At 40.7% G+C, this 21,434-nt stretch overlaps 1 protein-coding gene across 1 annotated transcript in view; it reads right to left on the minus strand.

Annotated features, from left to right (window-relative positions):
- ofcc1 (orofacial cleft 1 candidate 1) overlaps positions 1-21,434 on the minus strand; it is an 83,543-nt gene that overhangs the window by 27,195 nt on the left and 34,914 nt on the right. The window contains exons 18-22 of the mRNA XM_051410848.1: positions 20,699-20,844; positions 7,807-8,058; positions 5,129-5,381; positions 4,469-4,632; positions 623-782 (exon numbers count right to left, since the gene is read on the minus strand). Of these exons, the coding sequence (XP_051266808.1) occupies positions 623-782; positions 4,469-4,632; positions 5,129-5,381; positions 7,807-8,058; positions 20,699-20,844 (975 nt within the window). The remainder of the gene's footprint in view (positions 1-622; positions 783-4,468; positions 4,633-5,128; positions 5,382-7,806; positions 8,059-20,698; positions 20,845-21,434) is intronic.

A 21,434-nucleotide genomic window follows, 5' to 3' on the forward strand; every position in this document is an offset into this window, starting at 1 on the left:
TCTTGCATTGCCCATGACACCAAGTTGTCCACATTAAGAGAATGCCCAGTGTAGCATATGCATATGCACCCCAGTATGTGTTGATTGAGCAGTCTTTCTTTAATGAAATATCTTCGGAAATTGGTTTCCACAGACTAATCAGGCAGCCCGCTAGCCGAGTTTCTGTTTTGGTAATTATCTTGTACTAATTAGAATGAAGCTAAAGACCTCTGAGATGAATTCTCAGCTTTCTGAAATGTAACTAAGGAAAATGTAATGATATAAAATGAGCCTATTCTATACATCCTCTCGGACGTAATATCTTCGTTAAAGTGACCCAATTGAATGTGGTATTGATGAACAGCCTGATTCCATCATGGCTACCATTAAACGTCCTTTCAGTATGACGCTCATCCTGTCTTTCCTTCAGCATTGCAACATGCCAGAAACCTCCTGGGGTTACAAACAACCAACTGTAATTCCTTCTCTATACACAGACCAATCTAACAGATTAGTATCAGTGACCTTTTGGCTCATCTTCTTGTTAAGAAAACATCCATTAGCCCAATTAATCTCCAAGGGTTTGAGGAGAGGAGCATTGTCTAGAGAGAAAGGAGAAGCTGCAGTGTAGTGAGATGCCTACCTTGCGCCTCTCCCCATTGAAGCCTCTCCACTGCTCCGCCTTTTTGACAATGTAGCTCAGCTCCTGATTGGACAACTCCAGGTCTTGAGGCAGGAAGTACGCCCCCTCCTTGGCTGTGAGCCGCTGGAAGACGTCCAGCATGCGACCATCGTTGTGGAATCTAGAAGTTGTGGTGTGAGAGAAGAATTGAGGAGGGGGAAGTGGTAGCAGGAGTGATGCCATACTGAATCACTGTCTTTGCCCTGTAAAGGTCACACGGGGTCAAATGTCAAAGCAAGGAAAATACATGCATCTTTCCCTCATGTCAAAGATTATAATTGTGGATAACTAGCTGGGTGGCTACCTCTGTGCCAAACAGCATTATGTCCTATTTTTCACTGTCATATAGGCTGGCTTTTATAGAACAGGTCAAATCCCGATGATCCCAACTTGCTGGAAGAACACATGAATCTTCTATTGATTACACAAAGCATGTTTGCAGTGTAAGTATAATACATCAATTCAAACACAATGAAAGAGCAAAAGGAATCAAACAAATTGGCCTGTGAGTGGGAAGCACTTTGTTAACACAAGCTGACTGTATCAGTGTCTGTGTTTGGCTGTGTGTCTGCGTGGCTGTACATCTGTTAAAGTGTGGGAGTCAGATCCTGGGATATTCTTCTTCAGTGTTAATGCTAGAGCTTCAAAGATGGCAGATGCAACGGACGTGCTGGTTGCAGATGTGTCTGGAGAGACCGGACTGAGTCACAAGAAAACGTTCGGCACAGCAGAAGGCATATTGATTCATACCTCCAGATGAGTGCACATCACCAAAGTGTTATTTTTCTTTTGCCACACAAGGGTGCATGCAGCCAACCTCTAAAAAAAATCACCATGTCTGTAAACAAATGCCTTGGCTGACCATCAAAACCAGAAGACCTTGTGCCCTTCCATAGAGATTCTAGTCTGTCAGAGGGTAATCAACTCTCAAATAAAACCAACATCAAGGAGACCGGGATTTATACAAGAAGCTGGTACGGAGCTTTGAACTCAGCATCATTCCCCATCGCTCTTGGGAGAGGGATGTTTGTAGAATCTTGACCTCAGACACAGGAATAGCATGCATTCATTTTCATCCTACACTTGAATTGTGCTTCTCATTCATTTATGCGGTCTCTCTCTTGGAGGAATTCACCATCTTTGTATCCTTGTGCTTGAAAACTGGCTCATTTCCCTTAGTGTTGGAAGTGCCCTGAATGTAAGTTTGTGTTACTTATATCTGGGGTATGACCTGGATGATAAGGCTCTCATCAGCTCTTCTTCAGTATAGGGGTCACCTTAAGGACATGTGTTAACTTATGGAATACATTTTAGCAGAATATTCATGATAACACGTCTATGGTGGATAAAAAGGGAAGGTTACTTTTGCGTACCTGTGTACATTAAATGCATTCAAACTGAATTTGAAGAATTATGCAATTTTTTCTATATAGCTTTAATTGCCAAACAATAGAAGAGTGTCCTACTTTCCAATCTCATACCAGTACACATTAATTTCACAAGATATAACAGCCAGTGCATTCTTCATTTAAGAAGAGGTGATCAATGAATAATTTGGCTATGGCTATGGTGTCTCACTGCTCCCTTATCCCTAAGTCCCTGTTAAAACTGTATGTTGCATGTGTAGATGGGTGACAATTTAAAGGATAAACCAACACAAATCTCGTAGTCTCTGGAACCCTCTCTATGCTCCCATAGGTGTTCAATTGATCCACATAATTTTCATTCTCATAAAACCTTTCAATGACCCCTCAGGTCCAGTATGTCATGTTTCTCCACTCATTCATTCAGGTTTTTAATTTCATTTGTCACCCGTTTATACATATAATCATGCAAACTTGTGTACTAAATATCTTTTAACACAGACACCCACACAAACAGAGAAGCAAAGTAATTGCACAAGGGAACGCAATCTAAGACATTTTTGTTTAGTCTTGAACCGTGTAATAATTTGGATTTAACTGCACCACTATCAGTGTAACATCACTCTCTTTGGTGTTTATGAAGTTTCAGGGAGGATAGAGGTGTAAAACGCATCACTGATGTGTATTTTCGCAGCCAGTGAATAAAGGCTGCCTAAAATGTAATTAAAAAAGGATAACAGTCCATTCTATCTATACATATAGCCCGAGGCATTTTTTTAGAAATAGGTCATGCTCTGTGTCAGAGCCCCTTCCTTGCAGCCAATAGGAAACTGTAACCCATAAAATTATCAGCCTTGCTTCAGCCTCGTGGCCTACATTCAATACAAACCCGTGTGGCGGTTGAGTGGCAGAAGTCATTATTCCCGGCTGCTGTTTTAATATTGTCCATTTAGCTGGAGCCCGATAAGCGTCCCGCTTACTGAAATTAGATGGCACCCTCTCCTCAGCCGCCAATCTCAAACTGATTAATTCAATAAGGGTTTTCTTACATTTTGAGCCGTTAATGGAATTTGGTCTTATATGAGGGTGGGAGAACACACCTTGGATGAATACTGAGTTACATTATTCAGTAATTTATCACCCGCCCTTCTACTTTTTTTTTTACTTCCATACTGCAAAGAATGATGTCCTTCTATTATTTAAAAAGTGCAATAGTCATCTTTTAAGCTGGAAATTTGGAAGCAGTGGTTCTGCTGTGTTTAAGTCCGCCCTCGCATTGCAACAGAGTGTCAATCTCCTGTAATTTTCTAAAACTGACAAAAAAGCTATGTTTAACTCAGCCAGTGAGAGATTCTTACTGAATGTTTTGTTTTTATCGTTCATTCCTACAAATCAGGAAGCTTCTAACCGCTCTGAAGAGGACATGAAACCCTAGTTGAAATTTTTTTTAAACAGTCTGAGGTGCTAAACCATAATACAAAACTAGCAAGTGAATGCTTCAGCATGGATGACCTCAATCTGCAAGACATGAGTGGAACACACAGTGCGTTAAGATGCGAGTACATGTGTGCACCACCATGTATATGCAGTCCATTTTAGTCTGTATGAAACCTGCAGCGATACCAACCATGCAAAACATTCAGCCTAATCGTATAATGTAAGGGGGTTACATGTTCACGCTATATCAAAACACATCTAACTTTTGAATTAGAAACGCTTTCAATTTTCCAACCAATTGCAGAGTTTGGTACATTCAAAAAAGGCAACTGTGTGGTGTGTGTGTGTGTGTGTATTTCCGCTTTTGTGTCTGATAACTAAATGTGTGTTTGTGTGAAGATGTGTGAGGTTGATGCATAACTGCATAAGTAATTCCATGCGACTATAAAATCAAAATGGATTAACTCAACATTTGTTTTCATTTTCTGTTGTTTTTTGTGCTTTTCTGTGGACAGAGGAAAGAAGGGAAAAATGGCGGATGGGGAACATGGCACGAAGCTGCAGGGGTGGAGAGTTGAGAGTTATTTCTGAACAGGTGCTTGAGAATAGTAGGCTGGTGAGGGCCAGAGTGTTTCAGAAAGGGTCCTCTTCTTCATTGGCAGACTGTCCCTACAGGCTGCGTCAATTCAAAAATATCCCAATGATAATTCTCAGCTTGAGCTGTTTTGTAATGCTTTTCAGCCACCAGGAAGGACAGACACAGAGCTTAAAGTCAAGGGAGAATGAGCTATATGAAACAAAAAAGGAACTGGATTCATTGGAACCGGAATCAATTCTATTTATTGAACAGACTTTAACTTGGCTCCTTTTTAGGTTGCACCTGACTGATGCGCATGGCTCATTTCTGTTCATGGTAATTGGTCAGCACGCTGAAAACAAACATGAAATTCACAGTTAGCCAAGTGATAGCCATTGGATCAGGTCACCATCTTCCTGTGTGTCTCACCTGAGCAGGTAAATGGTGAGGATTGTGATGGAGAGCAGGAATAGCACTGCGTAGAGGAAGAGAGTGATGATCACTCCCGCTCCACCTGATTGGTCAGCTCGATAGAAGTGCCAGTAAAGCTTGGCTGCGTCACCCACCGGTGTGTCTGGGCTGTAGGCGAGATGCTGAGGAGACAGAGATTGAAAGAAAAAGGAGAAAAAGAAGACAAATCTGTAACAGTTAGATGTATGAGACTGGACGTTTGCAATATGGTGAAGCTCTTGGCCAGTACAGATTGATCAAAGGAAGACCACATGATGGCTCAAGGACTAGGTTTCACATACTGGTCAGCTGGTGTTCCTCTTACTTCTTACATCTTAGATTGAGAAATACAATAAGTACAAATATAAGTTATTATTATTTGGTCAGACATAACCATATCAGTGTAAATTAACTTCTTCTTGTCAAGTGACTGACAACTCTGAACAGTCCAAATCATTTCAGCCTTCCTTACTGACAAAATCCAACCCACTGCCAAAAAAGACACCCATCTACCCTTGCACATTTTCTTTCTCACCCTCTCCCCTCCCCCCTTTTTTGTAATCTAAAGTCACTTTGCCAAGATAAAGTGAACTCCTATTTAAAGTGCACAAGTGTCCAAGTTATTTTTAAGTGACTTACCCCGAGGACAGCGTCCACTGCAAAGACTGCCAGGGGGTCGAGGACTGTCCACACTCCCTGAGCCATGATAAACTTTGACGTGAAGGAAGGGAGTGAGCCAAATATCTGTTGACAGCCCCATCTGATCAGAACCAGCAGGAACGTTACTGCATTCAAGGTCAGGGGACCCACCACCACCATCGCCAGCTCCTCCCGGGTGTGGAGCAAAGAACTCTGGTATACGAGGTCCACCGTGTGCGCGTGGAACTGGAATCTGGAGGGAGAGGAAACAGAGGCGGGAGATGTGCGTGTGGGTAGACTAGAGCATGAAGTGTGTGCACATGTCAATATGCGTGTAGTATATTTGTGTTTGTGATGCTTTGCAGCTCAAGGGCGATTGGTTCCAGCAATTCACACACTATGTTATATTGTTTGTAGTTGATTCAATCATGTGTAATTAGTTTGATGACATTTAACATGATAATTGGCTGGTTTACTGCCGTTTTCTGCCTTACCAGTCCCATGTGATGTGCTTAAAGAAAACTTTAATTGGCTTCATAATTTGTATAGACATCAAATTTAATAAAAAATAACACCTAAAAGAAAAACAAAATTGAAAAGACAGATGCTACAAGTATCGGTATTAATACCTGTGTTAACACAAATCAGATGGAAACTTGAGGAAGCTTTTCCCAGCCCCCTATTGTAAGTTAGACTCCACATTTACCGCAAGCCTCATGAGTTTCTTAATCTTCCCATCAGTCAGGAGGAGGCAGAGCCAGTGGTGGGAGAGGAGAGGTCCAGTTTTTGCTCATTAATTTCGATCTGATTTGCTCCAAGAGTCAAGCGTCTCTCAGATTCTGTCCATTAATCTGACAGTGGAGGTCCATTGGTGCTTTATCTGAGGCAAATCTACAAACACACAGATTCAACCCTCCAAAAGTCCTTTCAGAGCACCGAGATTACCTCACTGCATGACCGGTACAGACAGAGGAGTTTAATGTTATTTTTTAACACTGTGGGATTCTCTTTTCCAGATAAATTACACTGTTAAATCTAATTCCAAGAATGACAGGGGAATATTTCATTTATAGTGAATCTTGATATGATACGATGAAACTTTAATAAATTTGACATTGCATTTTGACATTGGCAGCATCATTCCATATCAAATATTGATGGTGGCAGCATCATTCCATATTAAATCAGATCTGGTGTCTCTTCATATGTGTGTGTTGATATGTCAAAACTTGTGGTACTTTTGTAATTTGGTTTTAGCATGTACAGTGCTTTTGCAAGGGGATGTGCATTGAAAGTAACTAAGTACATTTATTCAAGGACTGTAGTCAACCACAATGTTATGCTACTTCATACTTCTGCCTACACACAAACGGTCCAATATATATATCACAGATGGGTACTTTTACATTTAGTTTTAGTTAAGTAAAAGTGTTGTATTACTACAGTGTCAGCTTATAAATAACAAAACAAAAATAACAAAAAGAGAAGAAAGGAAAGCTCAGCTTTAGGTGTGTGAAGCAGCACTACGGACAGAGACTCCATTGCTCCTGGGCAAACCTTGCTGTCCGCTGATGTCCGAGGGTGGATTATGGGGGGAAGGATGAGGCAAAGAGAGTCAGAGAGGAGGAAAAAAGTGGGTGAGATAAAAACAAAAAGGGAGGGAGGCCTGTCATCACACTAACCACTAGACTGTCACTTGGTCTCTCTCTCTTTCTATCTCTCTCTCACTGGGCACCACCAGCTCTGGCCATTGCATGGAGAGAGAAATGCTTGGAGGGAGAGCAGCAGATTCGGACATGTGGAAGTTGTCATCTGACGTTGACCCCCACTGTTTTCGCATTTTTGTTTTTTCACCTCCTATCCAACCCCTCAGTCCATCCTTTTTTGTTTTTTATTCAGCCACATTTGTTTTTCTCCGTCAGCCTTCTTCTATCACTTTCCATGATTTAACACGTGATGTTTGCACCCCCATGTTATTGTAATAAAAACCTGCTTGTGTGCATGTTTGTAGCCAGCTTGTTTTATTGTGAATGAATTAAATCAGCACCATATGCCATTGAGATGTGATTTAACAGTTCTGTGGTATCTTATTGCTGTTTATTATCAATGCTGTGTACCAAATAATAACAATAAATTCCTTCCAAATAATGTAGCCTTTTGGGACTTAAAGCCGTGTGGTGAAATCAACAAACTCCCCCAGCAATGGTTTGTTAATATTGAGAGTCTTGTTAAAATGTTAATGGGGAGATTCCAAACAGATGATTTGGGCGTATCCAGAGTGTTTTTGTGTGTGTGTGTGTGTGTGTGTGTGTGTGTGTGCATATTTGCCAACACACACACTCTGCACATCCTCTGCTTCTTTCCATCTCCACATGCCATTTCACCAGAACCACACTTTGCATGTGTGTGTTTGAGCTTGCATACATGTCTGTTGTGTTGCGTGTGAATGTGTGTGTGTGTGTGTGTGTGTGTGTGTGTGTTTGCATCTGCAATTTGCCTATGTGCCTCAGTAATCAATGTATGTATCTGCTCTCCATGTAAAGGGATTTATGTCATCAGCAGCGTGGTCGTCAGAAATTGTCTATGTAGTTCTGCTCTGTGTGTGTATCCATACACCCCCCCCCGCCCCTACGTGTGTGTGTGTGCGTTCAGGGCGATATCAAAGGAAGCAAACTCACTTGTTGACAGGAACTGCTATGGCCTGGAGGTAGAGCCACTGGCTGCAGTAATGCAGGTAGAGCCTCACAAACCACATCAAAGCCAGCAGCAGCATAATGAGGCCGAGCTGCCGAACGGAGCCACGCCAGCTACTATGCGGCTGTTGTTGCCGCGGCAACGGCAGGCCCAGCTCGGACGGCAACATGCGGAGGGTCAGGCGGGCTCGGTCGGACAGGCGTGAGGGGCAGGAGCCAGATCCAGTCAGTACTGAGCTGTTTTAAGACAAGGGGGAGATAAACACATATGACAACTTAATTATTTTCTTTACTTTTTCTGTTCTAATGATAATAAATTCAAACACCTACACAATAATTACATCCTTAAACTATCAAATGTCCCAGAACTAACTCTTTCTATCTTTTATTTAATTTTTTAACACAGGATGATTACAGTAAACAGTACATGAATGACAGTGTCAATTTAATAATACTAAATATATCTATATGACCTAAATCGATAAAAAAAGTAATTCTTACAGTAATACCACAACCACCTGCTACCAGACAGTGGAAACACTACCATTTTGTCCACAGGGCCGCCAGAATCAACACAAAATCAAAGTTTCTTGTAGCTGCTTTAAATAGTAGAATACAGTGAGTGGTTACAAATATAAAGATGGGTTCCGAGATGAGATCTAATGACGTTGTGGATTCACATTGCAAATACTTCCTTTACTTTGCATGACATGTAGTATTCAAATGCATGTTTTTGCTATCATTCATGCATACATTTGATGTTTTGGAATATTACATTTCCCTAATGTATATTGAAATTGACACACATGTGCACAAATGTACTCTCACACACACACGAACACACAAATAGATAGGAATCCCTTCCAGCAGTGCTTAGTTTCCCTCAGCACCTCTGCCTCCTCTGTGCCGCCCTTTGTCAGGCCTGCTCAACTATTCCCTTTCATATAGAGGGCACAGATGGAACAGTGGAGGCGAGAGGAGGCAAGAGAAGAGGAGAGGAGAGGAAAATGAAATGATGTTAGAATGGGCTGATAACAGCATTTAAAAATGTCATACACCACATACAACACTGTACACTGTGTGCCTGAGTGTAGTAAATTTGTGTGTGTAGCTACGTGTATTGACATCCATTTATTATATTCTCAACATGTCAACACAAGCAGACACCGATGACCCCCATCGTCTGGCTGACAGTAATTAGACCAAGGCTAAAGTAGGTGTATACAGTAGAGCTATGGTTAGCATCACAGAGTATGACTGAAGGCCTTTGCCTGTGGACATCCCTGTGTCTCACCACTGTGTCCCAGAGCACAGTTGGAATTCACTTTGTAGTGTGTATCTAGGGAAAATGGTACACTGCCTAAAGACTAAAAATGAGAAAAAAAACAGAATCAATTGTATTGCACCCCCCTCGCCAAATAATTAGGCTAGACTTACATCAAAATGCACTATTGTGTTTTCCTCTGCTTGTATTGCTGCAGAAATACGAACTGCCACGCAGTTGCATTTAAAACGAAAAGGAGATGATCTTCACTGTTCCTGTGAGGTGGGCACACTCTCCGAAGTGTTAAATTATTTGAAGTTATCAAGTTCCTTAGTGGATGCACAGAAGAGCAGTGGTGTAGCTTACAGTACACGTGGGAGAACTCGACATTCATTCAGAAAATGCTCAGTCAACAGTTTGAGCTGATAAATATTCATAGCCCGGCTGAAATAAACCCAAGCAGAGAGGATAAACATCTGTCATAGAAGTCAGCTACCGGTCAGTTCTGTGGTTGACGCTTTAAAATACAGCATGTATGCCCAGAATTCCACTGCATACACTGATGCACTGTATCGCTGTATACTTCCTGTGTGAGGTCAGTGAGATGCTCCACATAAAAGATAATATATGCAATAGGGATGTAGGGAGAATTACATTGCATCTATTGCTTTTTCATTACATGTAAATTAAATCATCTGAAGGCACTGTTTACTGTTGTTTGCATTCTACTATTAATGTTACATGAAAATAGCAGCTATTTATAATGCGCTGCCACGGCCTCCATATTAATGAATGACACTGACGATAAAGATGACTTTAAAGTCACTACCCTGAATCTTTAGAGGCAATTACTCCATGAAGCAAAGAAGACATACTTGACAATAAAGATTTACAGGAAATGTTGCCAAAATAGTTTTTTTTTTCTTCAGCTTGTTGAAAAGTGTGCAATTCCAGTGTCAAATGTGTGTTTATGCAAGATTTTGAAGTGTAACGCAAACAGAAAGATGATAATGTATGAGCAAATGTGTGTCTCTGCGTCCCTATTGTGATTTTGAAAAAGGCACTTCCATTCTGGTCCAAGCTTTATCACGGCTTGCTTCACTGTGTGGTTTAAAACTGCTTTCCACACGTCTGCAAAAGTGGAATTACAGAGTAGACAAAAAAGCAGTGTGTCACAGACGCAGGCAAGATGCTACCCTGTCAAGTAGCATTAAACGAAAATGGCAAATACAACCTGACGCCCATCTTTCATATAATGAAGATATTGATGATGCATGAAAGAGGAATATTTTTAGACGTCTTCGTGTGGCGGCCTCTTCCAAAGGAAACTGGTAACAAGATGTGAAATCTGTTATCACCATTGAATTGATTTCATTATGGCACCTCCAATTACAAAAGTACAATACAGAAAAAGAGGGAAAGGCAGGGGGTGGAGGTGTGGGCTTTTTATCTTGCAGGAACGAAGGATGTTTCATTCCAATATCACAGCTTGTCCCCTGAACGACTGATAGCATGTGGCGTAGCGGCCCAGAGATGAAACTAACCATTTGAACAGGCATGCATTGGCACATAATACTATATTTTAATTGTAGTTTATATTATTCTGTGAAATCTGGGCCAGAAGCTGTTCCCTCATTATCTTTTGATATGTTTATTGTTCATTCCCATGTCATCAAAGCACATTGCAAAGGGACTCATCATCCTCCTTAAACATTGGCACAGAGTGCCAGCGCCCGTAAATCAGATTTAACTAGCGTATATCTGTCAAGTACTGGAGTAAGAACCATCTCCTGGACTGGTTTTCCCAGGCTGTGTCCCTAAATGTTGCATGGCATGACAGCAAAACGGGAGCAGTGCTCTTAAAAATAGCACAAAGTGAAAAGCAAGTACAGACAAGTATTAAACCTTAAAGACGGCATGGGTAATGAGAGATGGAGGAGCGGAGGGAGGAGAGGAGTACAGTGGGCTGTTACATTTTAAATAGCAGATTTATGGTGAGAAGGCTCCAGGGCCGAGGAGAGTGAAGGTAACCCTCAGAATCCCTCCACATTGCCCTGATGGCTTAAACCCTCCAGTCTAAGGCCACTTAAAGTATTGGACTTATCCCTTTATTTTGAGGATTAAGTTATTTTCTGTCACTTTCTTATTTGGGCCACCGGCATTGTTTATAAATGCGCTAAAACCACACATCTTATTCCACATAGTCGAGGAATGGTTTGCTGTTGGGGAAATAGAGAAAGCAAAGATACAGTGTGAAAACAGACTTAAAAGATTGACAGATAACGTGATTGTTTTGGCCCAGATGCACAAGTGTTGTGGTGATTATGGAAGTGTGATTATCTTAGGTGTCAAGAGATAGGACTGAAGATACCACATCTTTGTTTACATTTCATTTTTGAAGAACGCTGATAATGCATTTGTTTTGGATTGTGAATATATCTGTCATCTGTCCTATGTGGGTTGCACAACCAGTTCCTTTTCTAAGGCTTTGAATGTAATTGAAAAAAAAAAAACTTGGTGTATACATGTGGCAATGTAAACAAAATGTCAAGTTCAAATCTAAATTGTTTTAATTAAATTTTTAAGCTATTAAGAGGGCCTAACCCAAACCCAAAACAACATCATGAGCAACATATCTTTAATGATGGAATGACAACTAGAAATGTAGTTTTCCTACCTCGTTGTCTAACTGTAACAGAGCACAGACGTTACTAAATCTAAATACCAAGGTGTATGTGTTTATCAGTTTCCGTTTTACTCACAGCTCAGATTTATCTTTTATCTTATCAGATTTATTTGATTAAACTCATAGGAGTTTAGTTTTTTATGACAATGCAGGTCAGAGGCAATATGGAAGAAACAGAAGCCATATTACTGCTAAAATGCTGGATTGGGAAACGCAGATGTTACACGGGAAGAGAAGTCTAATATTTGCATAAATAACCTATGGGATCAATCCACAGGCAGTCAAAGGTTAGCCAGTGAAGGACTTTATAATAATGCCCTTGTCAAAGCAATGAAATGCACTGCAAGTATCCAGTAAACAAACACATCAACACACACACATACTGTACACATATACACACTGAATGACCTTGATAGTGCTGTTTGGAATTTCCAAAGACAACAATTTACCATTATTATCAAAGGTCATTCTCATTCCGAATATCTGCGTGTTTAGATAATATATACTATATGATTTAAGCTCTCAGCTATCGTATATCCATATGGTTACAGATAAAACATACAGCATACAAGTTCCTGTGTAAGGACAATGTGTTTTTATATTAACATGCGTGAACAAATGTGCATACTGTATGTATGCCAGTCCAAGTTTACATCATGCCCAGATGCTATGGTCATTCTCACAGCGGAAACATTAATATTTAACTGTCTATTTACTGCACTTACGCAGAAGCACACAAGTTTACGTAATGACTGGCATATAAGCAGGGCTTAGCACAGGTGGGGCAAATATAATTCAGGAACCAATGAAACCTCACAAAGTGGAAATCACAAAGAAAACCCGCTCCCACAAGATGTATTAAATGATAATCATTGGTTACTAAACTAGTATCATTTTTGCAAAGCACCTTGAATATGCGTGTGCATAAAAACAAGTTGAACAGAGCAGCATATGCCTGCAAGCCTTTTAGATAATTGAGTCATTTTTATATCATCTTGAGAGAAGTTTTATTTATACTGAAAATAAAAAAAATAAAAAATTGCTTCAGATTTAAGTTTGTGCTCCCTCTTGCTCTCTCACTCTCTCTCCTCTTTTTTAATTTTATTTGTTCCAAGAACAATTACCTTACCATTTGGGGGCTTTATAAGCATAGTTTTTTACACAGACCCTGGCAAAGCGAGAATACACATAAATGAGTTTCATTGACAAAATGGGAGCACAGTGGCAGGTATTTGGGGTGTAGTTAAAAGAGAATTATGGAATAGTGACTCAGCTGCAGAACTGGAGTCCATCATCATATAATTAAAATAGTATAACGATGCACCACCAAATTATCAGAATTATTTGCAGCTGACAGGGAGTGGAGGAGAGCATAATCAAAAGCAGTGAAAAAAATATGTTCCACTTAATTAGGAATCCATGTTTGACTAATAGCTGGCTGCTCATTTTTACAATGTGAGGGAGGTTCTCACATGCAGGCAAGCATATAAGGGAAATGGAAAAGGCCACAAGTGCTCTTGTGCTGTTGATCAGCTAGCAGTGGCTAGGATATATTGCTGGCACAGAATCCCAAGTTGATAGAACTGTTGATTATATCAAGATTTAAAGTGAAACCAAATGGGAGACTGGCAAGAAATATTCACATCAGCATTGTGGTGGTTATTAAGAGCAGGATTTTATGAAGGCAACCCAAACTGCTCCTTGGGGTTATAAAGTCGGGAATATGACACTCTAAGGTTATGACCATCAAAATGATCTGTCTATATGTAATCAACTCAGACAAAAATACAAATTCCTACTTTTTGATTATGATCAATAACAACACAGATATGAGAGTGGTATTAGATGATCATGAAACTTACAGCTGGAACGCTTACACCATTTTTATTATCACACCACTGCCTGTGAAGGAGAACTCTAATCTGATGATAATCCAGTTTTGTGACTCCTGCACTGGCCAAACAAACCCCTCCTGCAAAAATTTGTTTTGGCCTCCACGCACACCTTGGAATAGTTTCGATGTATACATGAGGTAGCTGTTTCATTGCCATGCAACATGTGGCGTTTTTATGGAGCGCCTGACTTAGCCCGAGAGGGGATTAAAACATGGAAATGGCAGGTCCCTTGGTGCGCTATAAACTAGGGTGGAAACATTTCAAATGCAGATGCACCTGGGATCAACAAACACACGGGGACTTCCCAGGCCCTCGTTACACACTCGGCTACTACAACTACCACCACAGTCCTCAACAATGAAGAACAGGTTGTTTTTCTCTCTATAAACTTTTTTTGGGGGCAGTGAGAAAATAGTCAAAACATGGCGCCACCAGATGTGTAGTACATCTAATGATTAATGCAGGACAAATAATAAATGTTCTAAGGAGATCTATCCATTCATCAATTTGGGTGAGGCGTACAGGGAGGAGTGCTGCGGAGGCTGAGTATGTGCCTCCAGAGAGTTGCATCAGTATTTAAATGGATTTCACTTCTCTGACCTTGCCTCATAACTGCAGGACATTGTCACCAGAGAGATAGAGACAGAGAGAGAATGAGGAAAGGATGGAGAGAGAAAGATGGAGAAAATTAGAGGCAGAGAAAAGTGAGATAAAGACAGAATTAGAGTGAGAGGGAGAGAATGAGAGGGAGAGAGGAAATAATTATGAGCCAGAGAGACTAACTATGAGTAATATGTGTGTATGTAGAGAGCAATTAAGTGGGTGATGGACAAAGAAAACAGAAAGTAAGAAATAAAAGGGTTTCTGTGCCGAGACATGACCTGAAATGCCACCCAGCGTCACAGAACAAACTACTGTAGCTCTTAAATCACTCTTTTTTTCAATTCTATCAATTGGATGAACACGGCCTGTTGTCTGTTAAAACTATTGTTTTTATGGTGTGGCCAAACTGTTACTGTCACTTTTTCTCTTACTTTCCAGAATCAAATTTTTTATATATCCCGAGCTGCTGTAACACTTAGACCAAAGGATTAAACCTTGATGCAAAAAGAATTACAAAAGTATTTCGGATGAGGCTGTGGAAAAACACCATGAATGGGCTCAGGCTTTTGTCTTGAGTGTCTTTTTAAAAATGTCACTCATATCTTATATATCTGAGCCTCCAAACAAATAAAGTTTCAAACAAACGCAAACTGTTAACTGTGGTGTCAGTGCAATTACCAATCAAGCATGCTCTGAACTGGACACGGCTAAAATAGGTGCTGATGACATCATGCCCATATATGCACAAATATACACGCTGTGAATCAAATTCTGATTGCATCGACATCTACAGCTTGTCAGTTATATTATTAGAGTTGCCTGTCAGTGATGTTTTCCTAAAAGTTCATGTTTATTTGCACAGGGCACAGTGCATTAGTGCATGTTTGTGCTACGGTGCATTAGCTAATATGTATCTGCATGTAAAAATCCACTTTTAAATTCTTGGGGAGCTGTTTGTTGACTTTTTGTGATATTCTTTAGATGTTTATGTCAGACTGGGGAACAAGTGATTACAGATGAAAAAAGAAGAGCGTGAGGGAAGTGTCACCTCTGGCCTAGCTCTCTTTCTCTGTAACACACACACAATCTCTCACGCGAAAAATCACACGCAATCACTCATATGCCCTCACATATAGTTCCTGTCATTTTTTTCTCTATCTAAACCCCCTTCCTCCCCTCCTCTCTCTTACGTGTCTGTGGGAAACACATTCATTTGACCCGGACCACCAATGGGACCGCAGTCAGCTCTGACTGACACCCACATCACTGCAGATTAACCAATCATATTGCAACATTAGCCTGTCAGGGAGCTGACAGCTCTGATTTCCATAAAGGAAGCAGCACGTTGATTGTGTGTGTGTGTGCGTGTGTGTGTGTGTGTGTGTGTGTGTGTGTGTGTGTGTGTGTGTGTGTGTGTGTGTGACTGCGAGATCCGAAAGTGACCCAGGGCACGTCTGGCCACAGAAAATCCTAACATGTGCACTTGGGCTGCGGTAGCCAGGGGGCCTCTCTTACACACACGCATGCACGCACTTGCGCGTACACGCACACAGACACATTCCTGCCCCCTCAGCACAGGAAAGAGCCCTGGAAAGCACTAGAGACCCAGGGGTGAACAGCACTGCCATCACCACCCACCTCTCCTACCAGCATTACATCAGAATTGATTGACCCTTGCACTGAGTTGTGATTCGGAGCTGCAGTATGCAGGGGATTGACAGCCTGGAACTAGTTGTTATTTCAGGTGGTTTTCTCTCTTTCCCTGTCTGTAACTGCAGGCCGATCTCTCTTTCTCTCCATGATGGTTCTGCTTTGTAAAGGAATGACACTGCAGGGTGGATATACTGAATGTTTTATGCACCTGATCCTGTGTAATTAGTACCATAGACCAATGAAGATGAGCAGCCCTGAACAATATAGCTGTACACTTTACTGCTAATCTTACACTACACACTCCAACAGATGGAGGGCACAGGAAGATAGAGAGACAGAGACACATAGTGAGTGAGTGCTCTGATAGGCTCGGTTGGGGGAAACGGGTGGAGAGGATTGTTGGTCCCCAACGAGGCGAGCTAACTGGGGGAAATTAGGTCAGTGTGTTCCCTCTGACTCCACAACAAGAACAGGCTGTGCATGTGTGCGTGCGTGCATGTTTTGCCGGTGCACCTACAGAGCCATGCTGCAACGCTACAGTAACATACTGTGCAGGTCTGTGCGTGTATGTGTGTGTGTGTGTGTGTTTGTGTACACTGCCTGCCACAAGTTGGCATGTGAGTGAATGCGCTACCAAAGGTCGGGGCGGATTCTAATACAGGTGATAATTATTTCCAGCGCAATTTCTTCAGCAGCTTTAATCCAGACATAACAGCAGTGTTTGATAACTAGCTCTAACCTAAATGCTGAAACTGTATTTATTTTGACTCATCACCCAGCTAATTGAAACAGAAAACTAGGATGTAACTAATCATGACATCATAACCAGTAACAAAATAGCTCTGAATATGAAAAAAAAAACAAAAGGTTAAGTGACATTTATCCCCAAATGGCCATACAGTCTTTTGGAGTTAAAGCTTTGGGGACAGATGGAGTCAGTTCTGCAGTCATTTGGCCTCCGGAGGATGTGGATGCTCTACTGTTCTACCTCCCACCCAGCTTTGTCTTTACTCTGTCTCTCTCTTCATGTCTCCTGATCAGGACAAGTCACACATACTATAATTGATATGAGATTTAGGGGGTATATTTCAATGTAATTAGAATCTTGATAATTGGACTAATTAGATCTAATTGCTATGTGAGAATGACTTTGATTAAAACAGGTTTCTCTCCTCAAAACCAGAGTAGGAAAAAAAACAGTTGGGTAACATTGATGAGACACAATACTAAAGCTAATTGACAATAATCATGCATGCAGAAAAATCTAAATCTCTATTAGTAACAACCGTTTTTCAAACATCTGGTAGTTCTTCATTATTAAAGGCCCAGTGTGTAACGTATATGGTTCATCAGTGTATAATCACCTGAAAATAAGAATCATTGTTTCCCAGCCTTTCATCCAGATTCCTGGCTCTAGGGGTGGCCACCATAGTTTCTCCTTTGCAGTTGAAAGGGGAGGGTGAAGCGAGGGAGATGCAATCTGCAATTACACCACTAGATGCCACTAAATCTTACACACTGGTCTTTGTTAAGTATTTGTTAAGATGTCAGTGATTTTTATTTTATGTAAAATATGATGAGGTTTGCAAAGCTTGAAAGCAAGCTAGCAACAGTAACTTATAAAGTAGTGAGGTACTGCTAAAGTACCCTCAAAGGTGTAAAATCAATTCAGTCTGAGAATGTTTACCTTTTCTAAAAGTTGTTGCCGCACCATCCGAAAGCATTAAATTGGCCCTATCGAATTACAACAGCCGTATTGAATCAGGTGCTTTGATTTTGCTCAGTGCTATTCTGTGAGAAAAAAAGGTGGTTAAGATTACACTTGTAGACATCAAATAAGCTGGAAGGTCGGCAGGAGTCTTTCATGCATGTTCAAACAGATAGGAGCAGCATAGGAACTAAAAAAAAAAAAAGAAAAAGAAAGAAGAAGATTCATTCCTGGCTTGTTTTCATAGTCTTTTTCATATGCCCAGAATTGACTTGCAATTGTCAATACCTACAGTAAAAGGTGCACAGCGTTGTCTTTGAAATTGTAATTTATGGTTTACGGTTATTATGGTTCCATATATCATGTGGGCTTTTTTTTTTCTTTTTTAAGGGGGTAGATGTGCTTTTGAGGTTATAAACCTGGAACTTTAAATAATTTAAAAAAGAATAATCAAATTACTAACTCCAAAAATGCAGACAGAGGCTGATCCTGGCCCCACTGAAACAAAAACTTTAAATATAAAATATGATTTATGTATAACATCATACATAATAGAGACACTTATATCCCAGAAGATGTGTTTCTAAGTAGTTATGTTAGTTTGAATAGATGAGGTGATAACATAATAATAACTTGTTGTCATTAGACGCCTTCATTTAAACTGTGAGTTGCCATACGTGTAACAATATTATTTTATTTTTAGATAGTTGGGGTCTTAACATAAAGTTAGACTTTAATGTCACATCTGCAGCCACAGCCTGCAATGTACATACATGAAATTTATAGTTGTTATAAGTATGTGCAGTGAACATAGTGTGGAGCTCTGTAAGACAATGACAGTGCTTCCTTCCAATACATTGCTTTACATTTATTTTACTCTGTGAATAAAGTGCTCCTGACTGTGACGTTCTGGAAATGAATGCATTGTGTTAAAGATTTTCTGTGATTCTCAGACTATCCAAACTGAATCTTACTGTTTCTAAGTGTTTGCTTAATAATGCATGAGCATCTGATTTGCACATTTGTGTCGGGACGCCCTATAAAAATCTCAATGAGCTCAGTCTCTCGTGGCTCAATAGATGGCAGTAATATCCCTCAATCACTGCAGTATGAATCCTCATCCCACATAAAATGCATGTATACACAGACATCCGTGCACACTGCGCACACATACTATATGCAGACGTGCACAAGAAATTATGTACACGTAAACACAAACACACTCCCACGCACGTGCACAAATGCATATGAACACACACACACACACACACACACACACACACACACACACACACACACACACACACACAAAAAAGATACAAGCGGAGCTCTCAAAATGCCAGAAGAGATGGAGATGACATCACTACAGCACATAAAATAAAAAATCAGTAAACAATTCCTTTCGTCTGCGTCTCTGTCAGTCCTCAGGTAATGTAGAGAAGCCTAGAATAAGTCAAACAGCGCAGTGGGAGAGTTGGGTGAGGGTATGACTTTGACACTGCAGTGTCTTTAACTTCATTGTGAAAGCCAACACTGGCACCGTATCTTTCTAATGCTCTGATTAGGCGAGGGCAAAAAAAAAGCAGCCTTTAGCTCAGAGATACTGTAATGTGTGTGCTTGTAAAGATGAAATCAATAGCAGCAGCACCTTCACAGGGCATCAGGGAACCGCCAGGACTCCAACTCAATACAATCCGTACCTATAACTGACAGAAATGTCTCATCTCACGGAACCCGGCGACTGCTCAGAGGTAAAAAGCGGCACTATGAATAATCGTGAAAACCATTTAATTGTGTCCCTTTGTGTGCTGCCTGCCTGGGCTCTGTGTTCGTTTTGTATTCACTCTCCCTCAAGATAGTCCCTGTGTCGTCATTTGTTGGCAGGATACGCTGGTAATCATTTGAATTCCCCCACTATGTTCAGAAGATGTCAGGGAGTAGTCTCTGATCTTGTTTAATATGTGACCAGCAGCTATAAATTACCAACTCCCAGAAATGAGGAAACATGGGTACTTTTAAATCTCCAGGGAGAGCTCTCTTTCTGTCTCTCTCACACACGCAGACTCTCTCTCTCTCTCTCTCTCTCTCTCTCTCTCTCTCTCTCTCTCTCTCCCCCAGTGTAGTAGTGTGTGTGGTAATCCCCTCCCCTTAATTTAGTTGACGTTCAAATAAAAACAAATACCTGTGACTTTTTTGTTGAAATAAGCAATTTTGCTTTTAGCCTATTTCAATGCTCCATGGGCATACAGTGCTGCACCTTGTTGCTTTTAACACATATGGCCAAGGTGTTTGAAAATGTGTGCTTCCTGCTTTGTTTATATTTCATATATCCCCGTTTTCTCATTAAAATCAATTGCTGTAAGCCACGGTGAGGAGGAAAACAAATTTTTCCAAACCTCCTTTGTTGCATTGTGTTGTGCAGTGGAGGAGGAAACAAATAAACCACATAGTGACATAATAGAGGTTGAGCAATGTTTGGTTTGGCTACATATGCAATATTGTTACAAACCAAATTAGTTGGAATAAAACTGATTGTTCTGTCTTAAAACTGTAAACCACAAATTGAAATTTTATCTTATAATTCAAATTTATTTTTTATTATTATTATTATTTATTTTAGACATTTGAGCTCATGTTAATAAAAAGTTCAGATTTGATTTAGGGTCTATGAATTAGTATGTATGAATATTAAATGTAAGCTCTTATGGTTAGTATAATTTCACTGCTTTTTAACAAAGTTTTCAAACAGTGTGACTTTCTTTTTTACAGGACAGATCAGGCCTTCTGTGACTTGTTTATGTTGACAAATTACAACTGAGTTATACAAGATTAAAGCTATAGCAGTTGCAAACTTCATTTAGTTAGGATTTCCCTTGGAAGACATGTGACTACTGTATCTATATCTGTACAGGAGGTGTTCTAGGCACATTTTGTTGTCAGCGTCTGTCTGCTAGATGCCGTGCTCATCACTGTCTGTGAGGCACCCGTTGTCACCCACGTTTTTTTTTGTTTTTTTCTACATTTGAATCTTGCAAGACTAAGGCGGGATAATGAGTGGTGAGACTTACTGTAGGGAGAATGTATACTCCTCCATCTCCTCCGTGGAGAGGTTCTCCATTGAAGGCTGCATCTTCTGTTTGTCTGCCTGCCGAGGCGGTGCGCCACTGCCGCTCACGCTGGGGCCGCAGCTATTTGTCTTCTTGATTGGCTTCTTCTGTGAGGAGCAGAAATCGGGGAGAACACATGCGGATGTCATTTGTAATCAAAGCAGGAAACAGGCCTCTGAATTTATCTTGGGGGATGCACACGGTGACAGTGACAGTGCGTGTGGCACTTTGGAGCCTCTCCTATATCTCAACCGCGCCTCAATTGACACGAGACAAGAATGACGGCAAAATCGCATACGGCACGCCATCATTCAAGTTGAGTTCATTTGGGAAACATGGGTACAGTGACGGTGGCGTTAAATATGTGATATTTGAGCAGCTGGCACTGTTTTTTTTCCACACAAGTCGTTTACTGTCATCGTCATAAACACAGTCAAATGGAGTTAGGAAGTGGGGTTTTAAATATTTCACCAAGGTACTTGGGAGCAGATATTATTTGTTAAGCCGCCAACATGTTAACGGCTTGCTTTCCCTGGCCCTGTCAGCCCTGCCTGTGTTGCCCTTGGGTGGGCTTAGTGCCTTTCTGCTTGAAGTTGTGAAATACTCACTGATGTATGTTAATGAGATCCACAGTTGGAATAAGCAACCTCTCTCTTTCTTCCATCCCGTCTCCCTCTACCTCTCTCCATTTCAGTTT

The sequence above is a fragment of the Dicentrarchus labrax genome, unplaced genomic scaffold (genome assembly GCF_905237075.1).
Source record: "Dicentrarchus labrax unplaced genomic scaffold, dlabrax2021, whole genome shotgun sequence".
In the NCBI taxonomy this organism is placed as follows: domain Eukaryota; kingdom Metazoa; phylum Chordata; class Actinopteri; family Moronidae; genus Dicentrarchus; species Dicentrarchus labrax.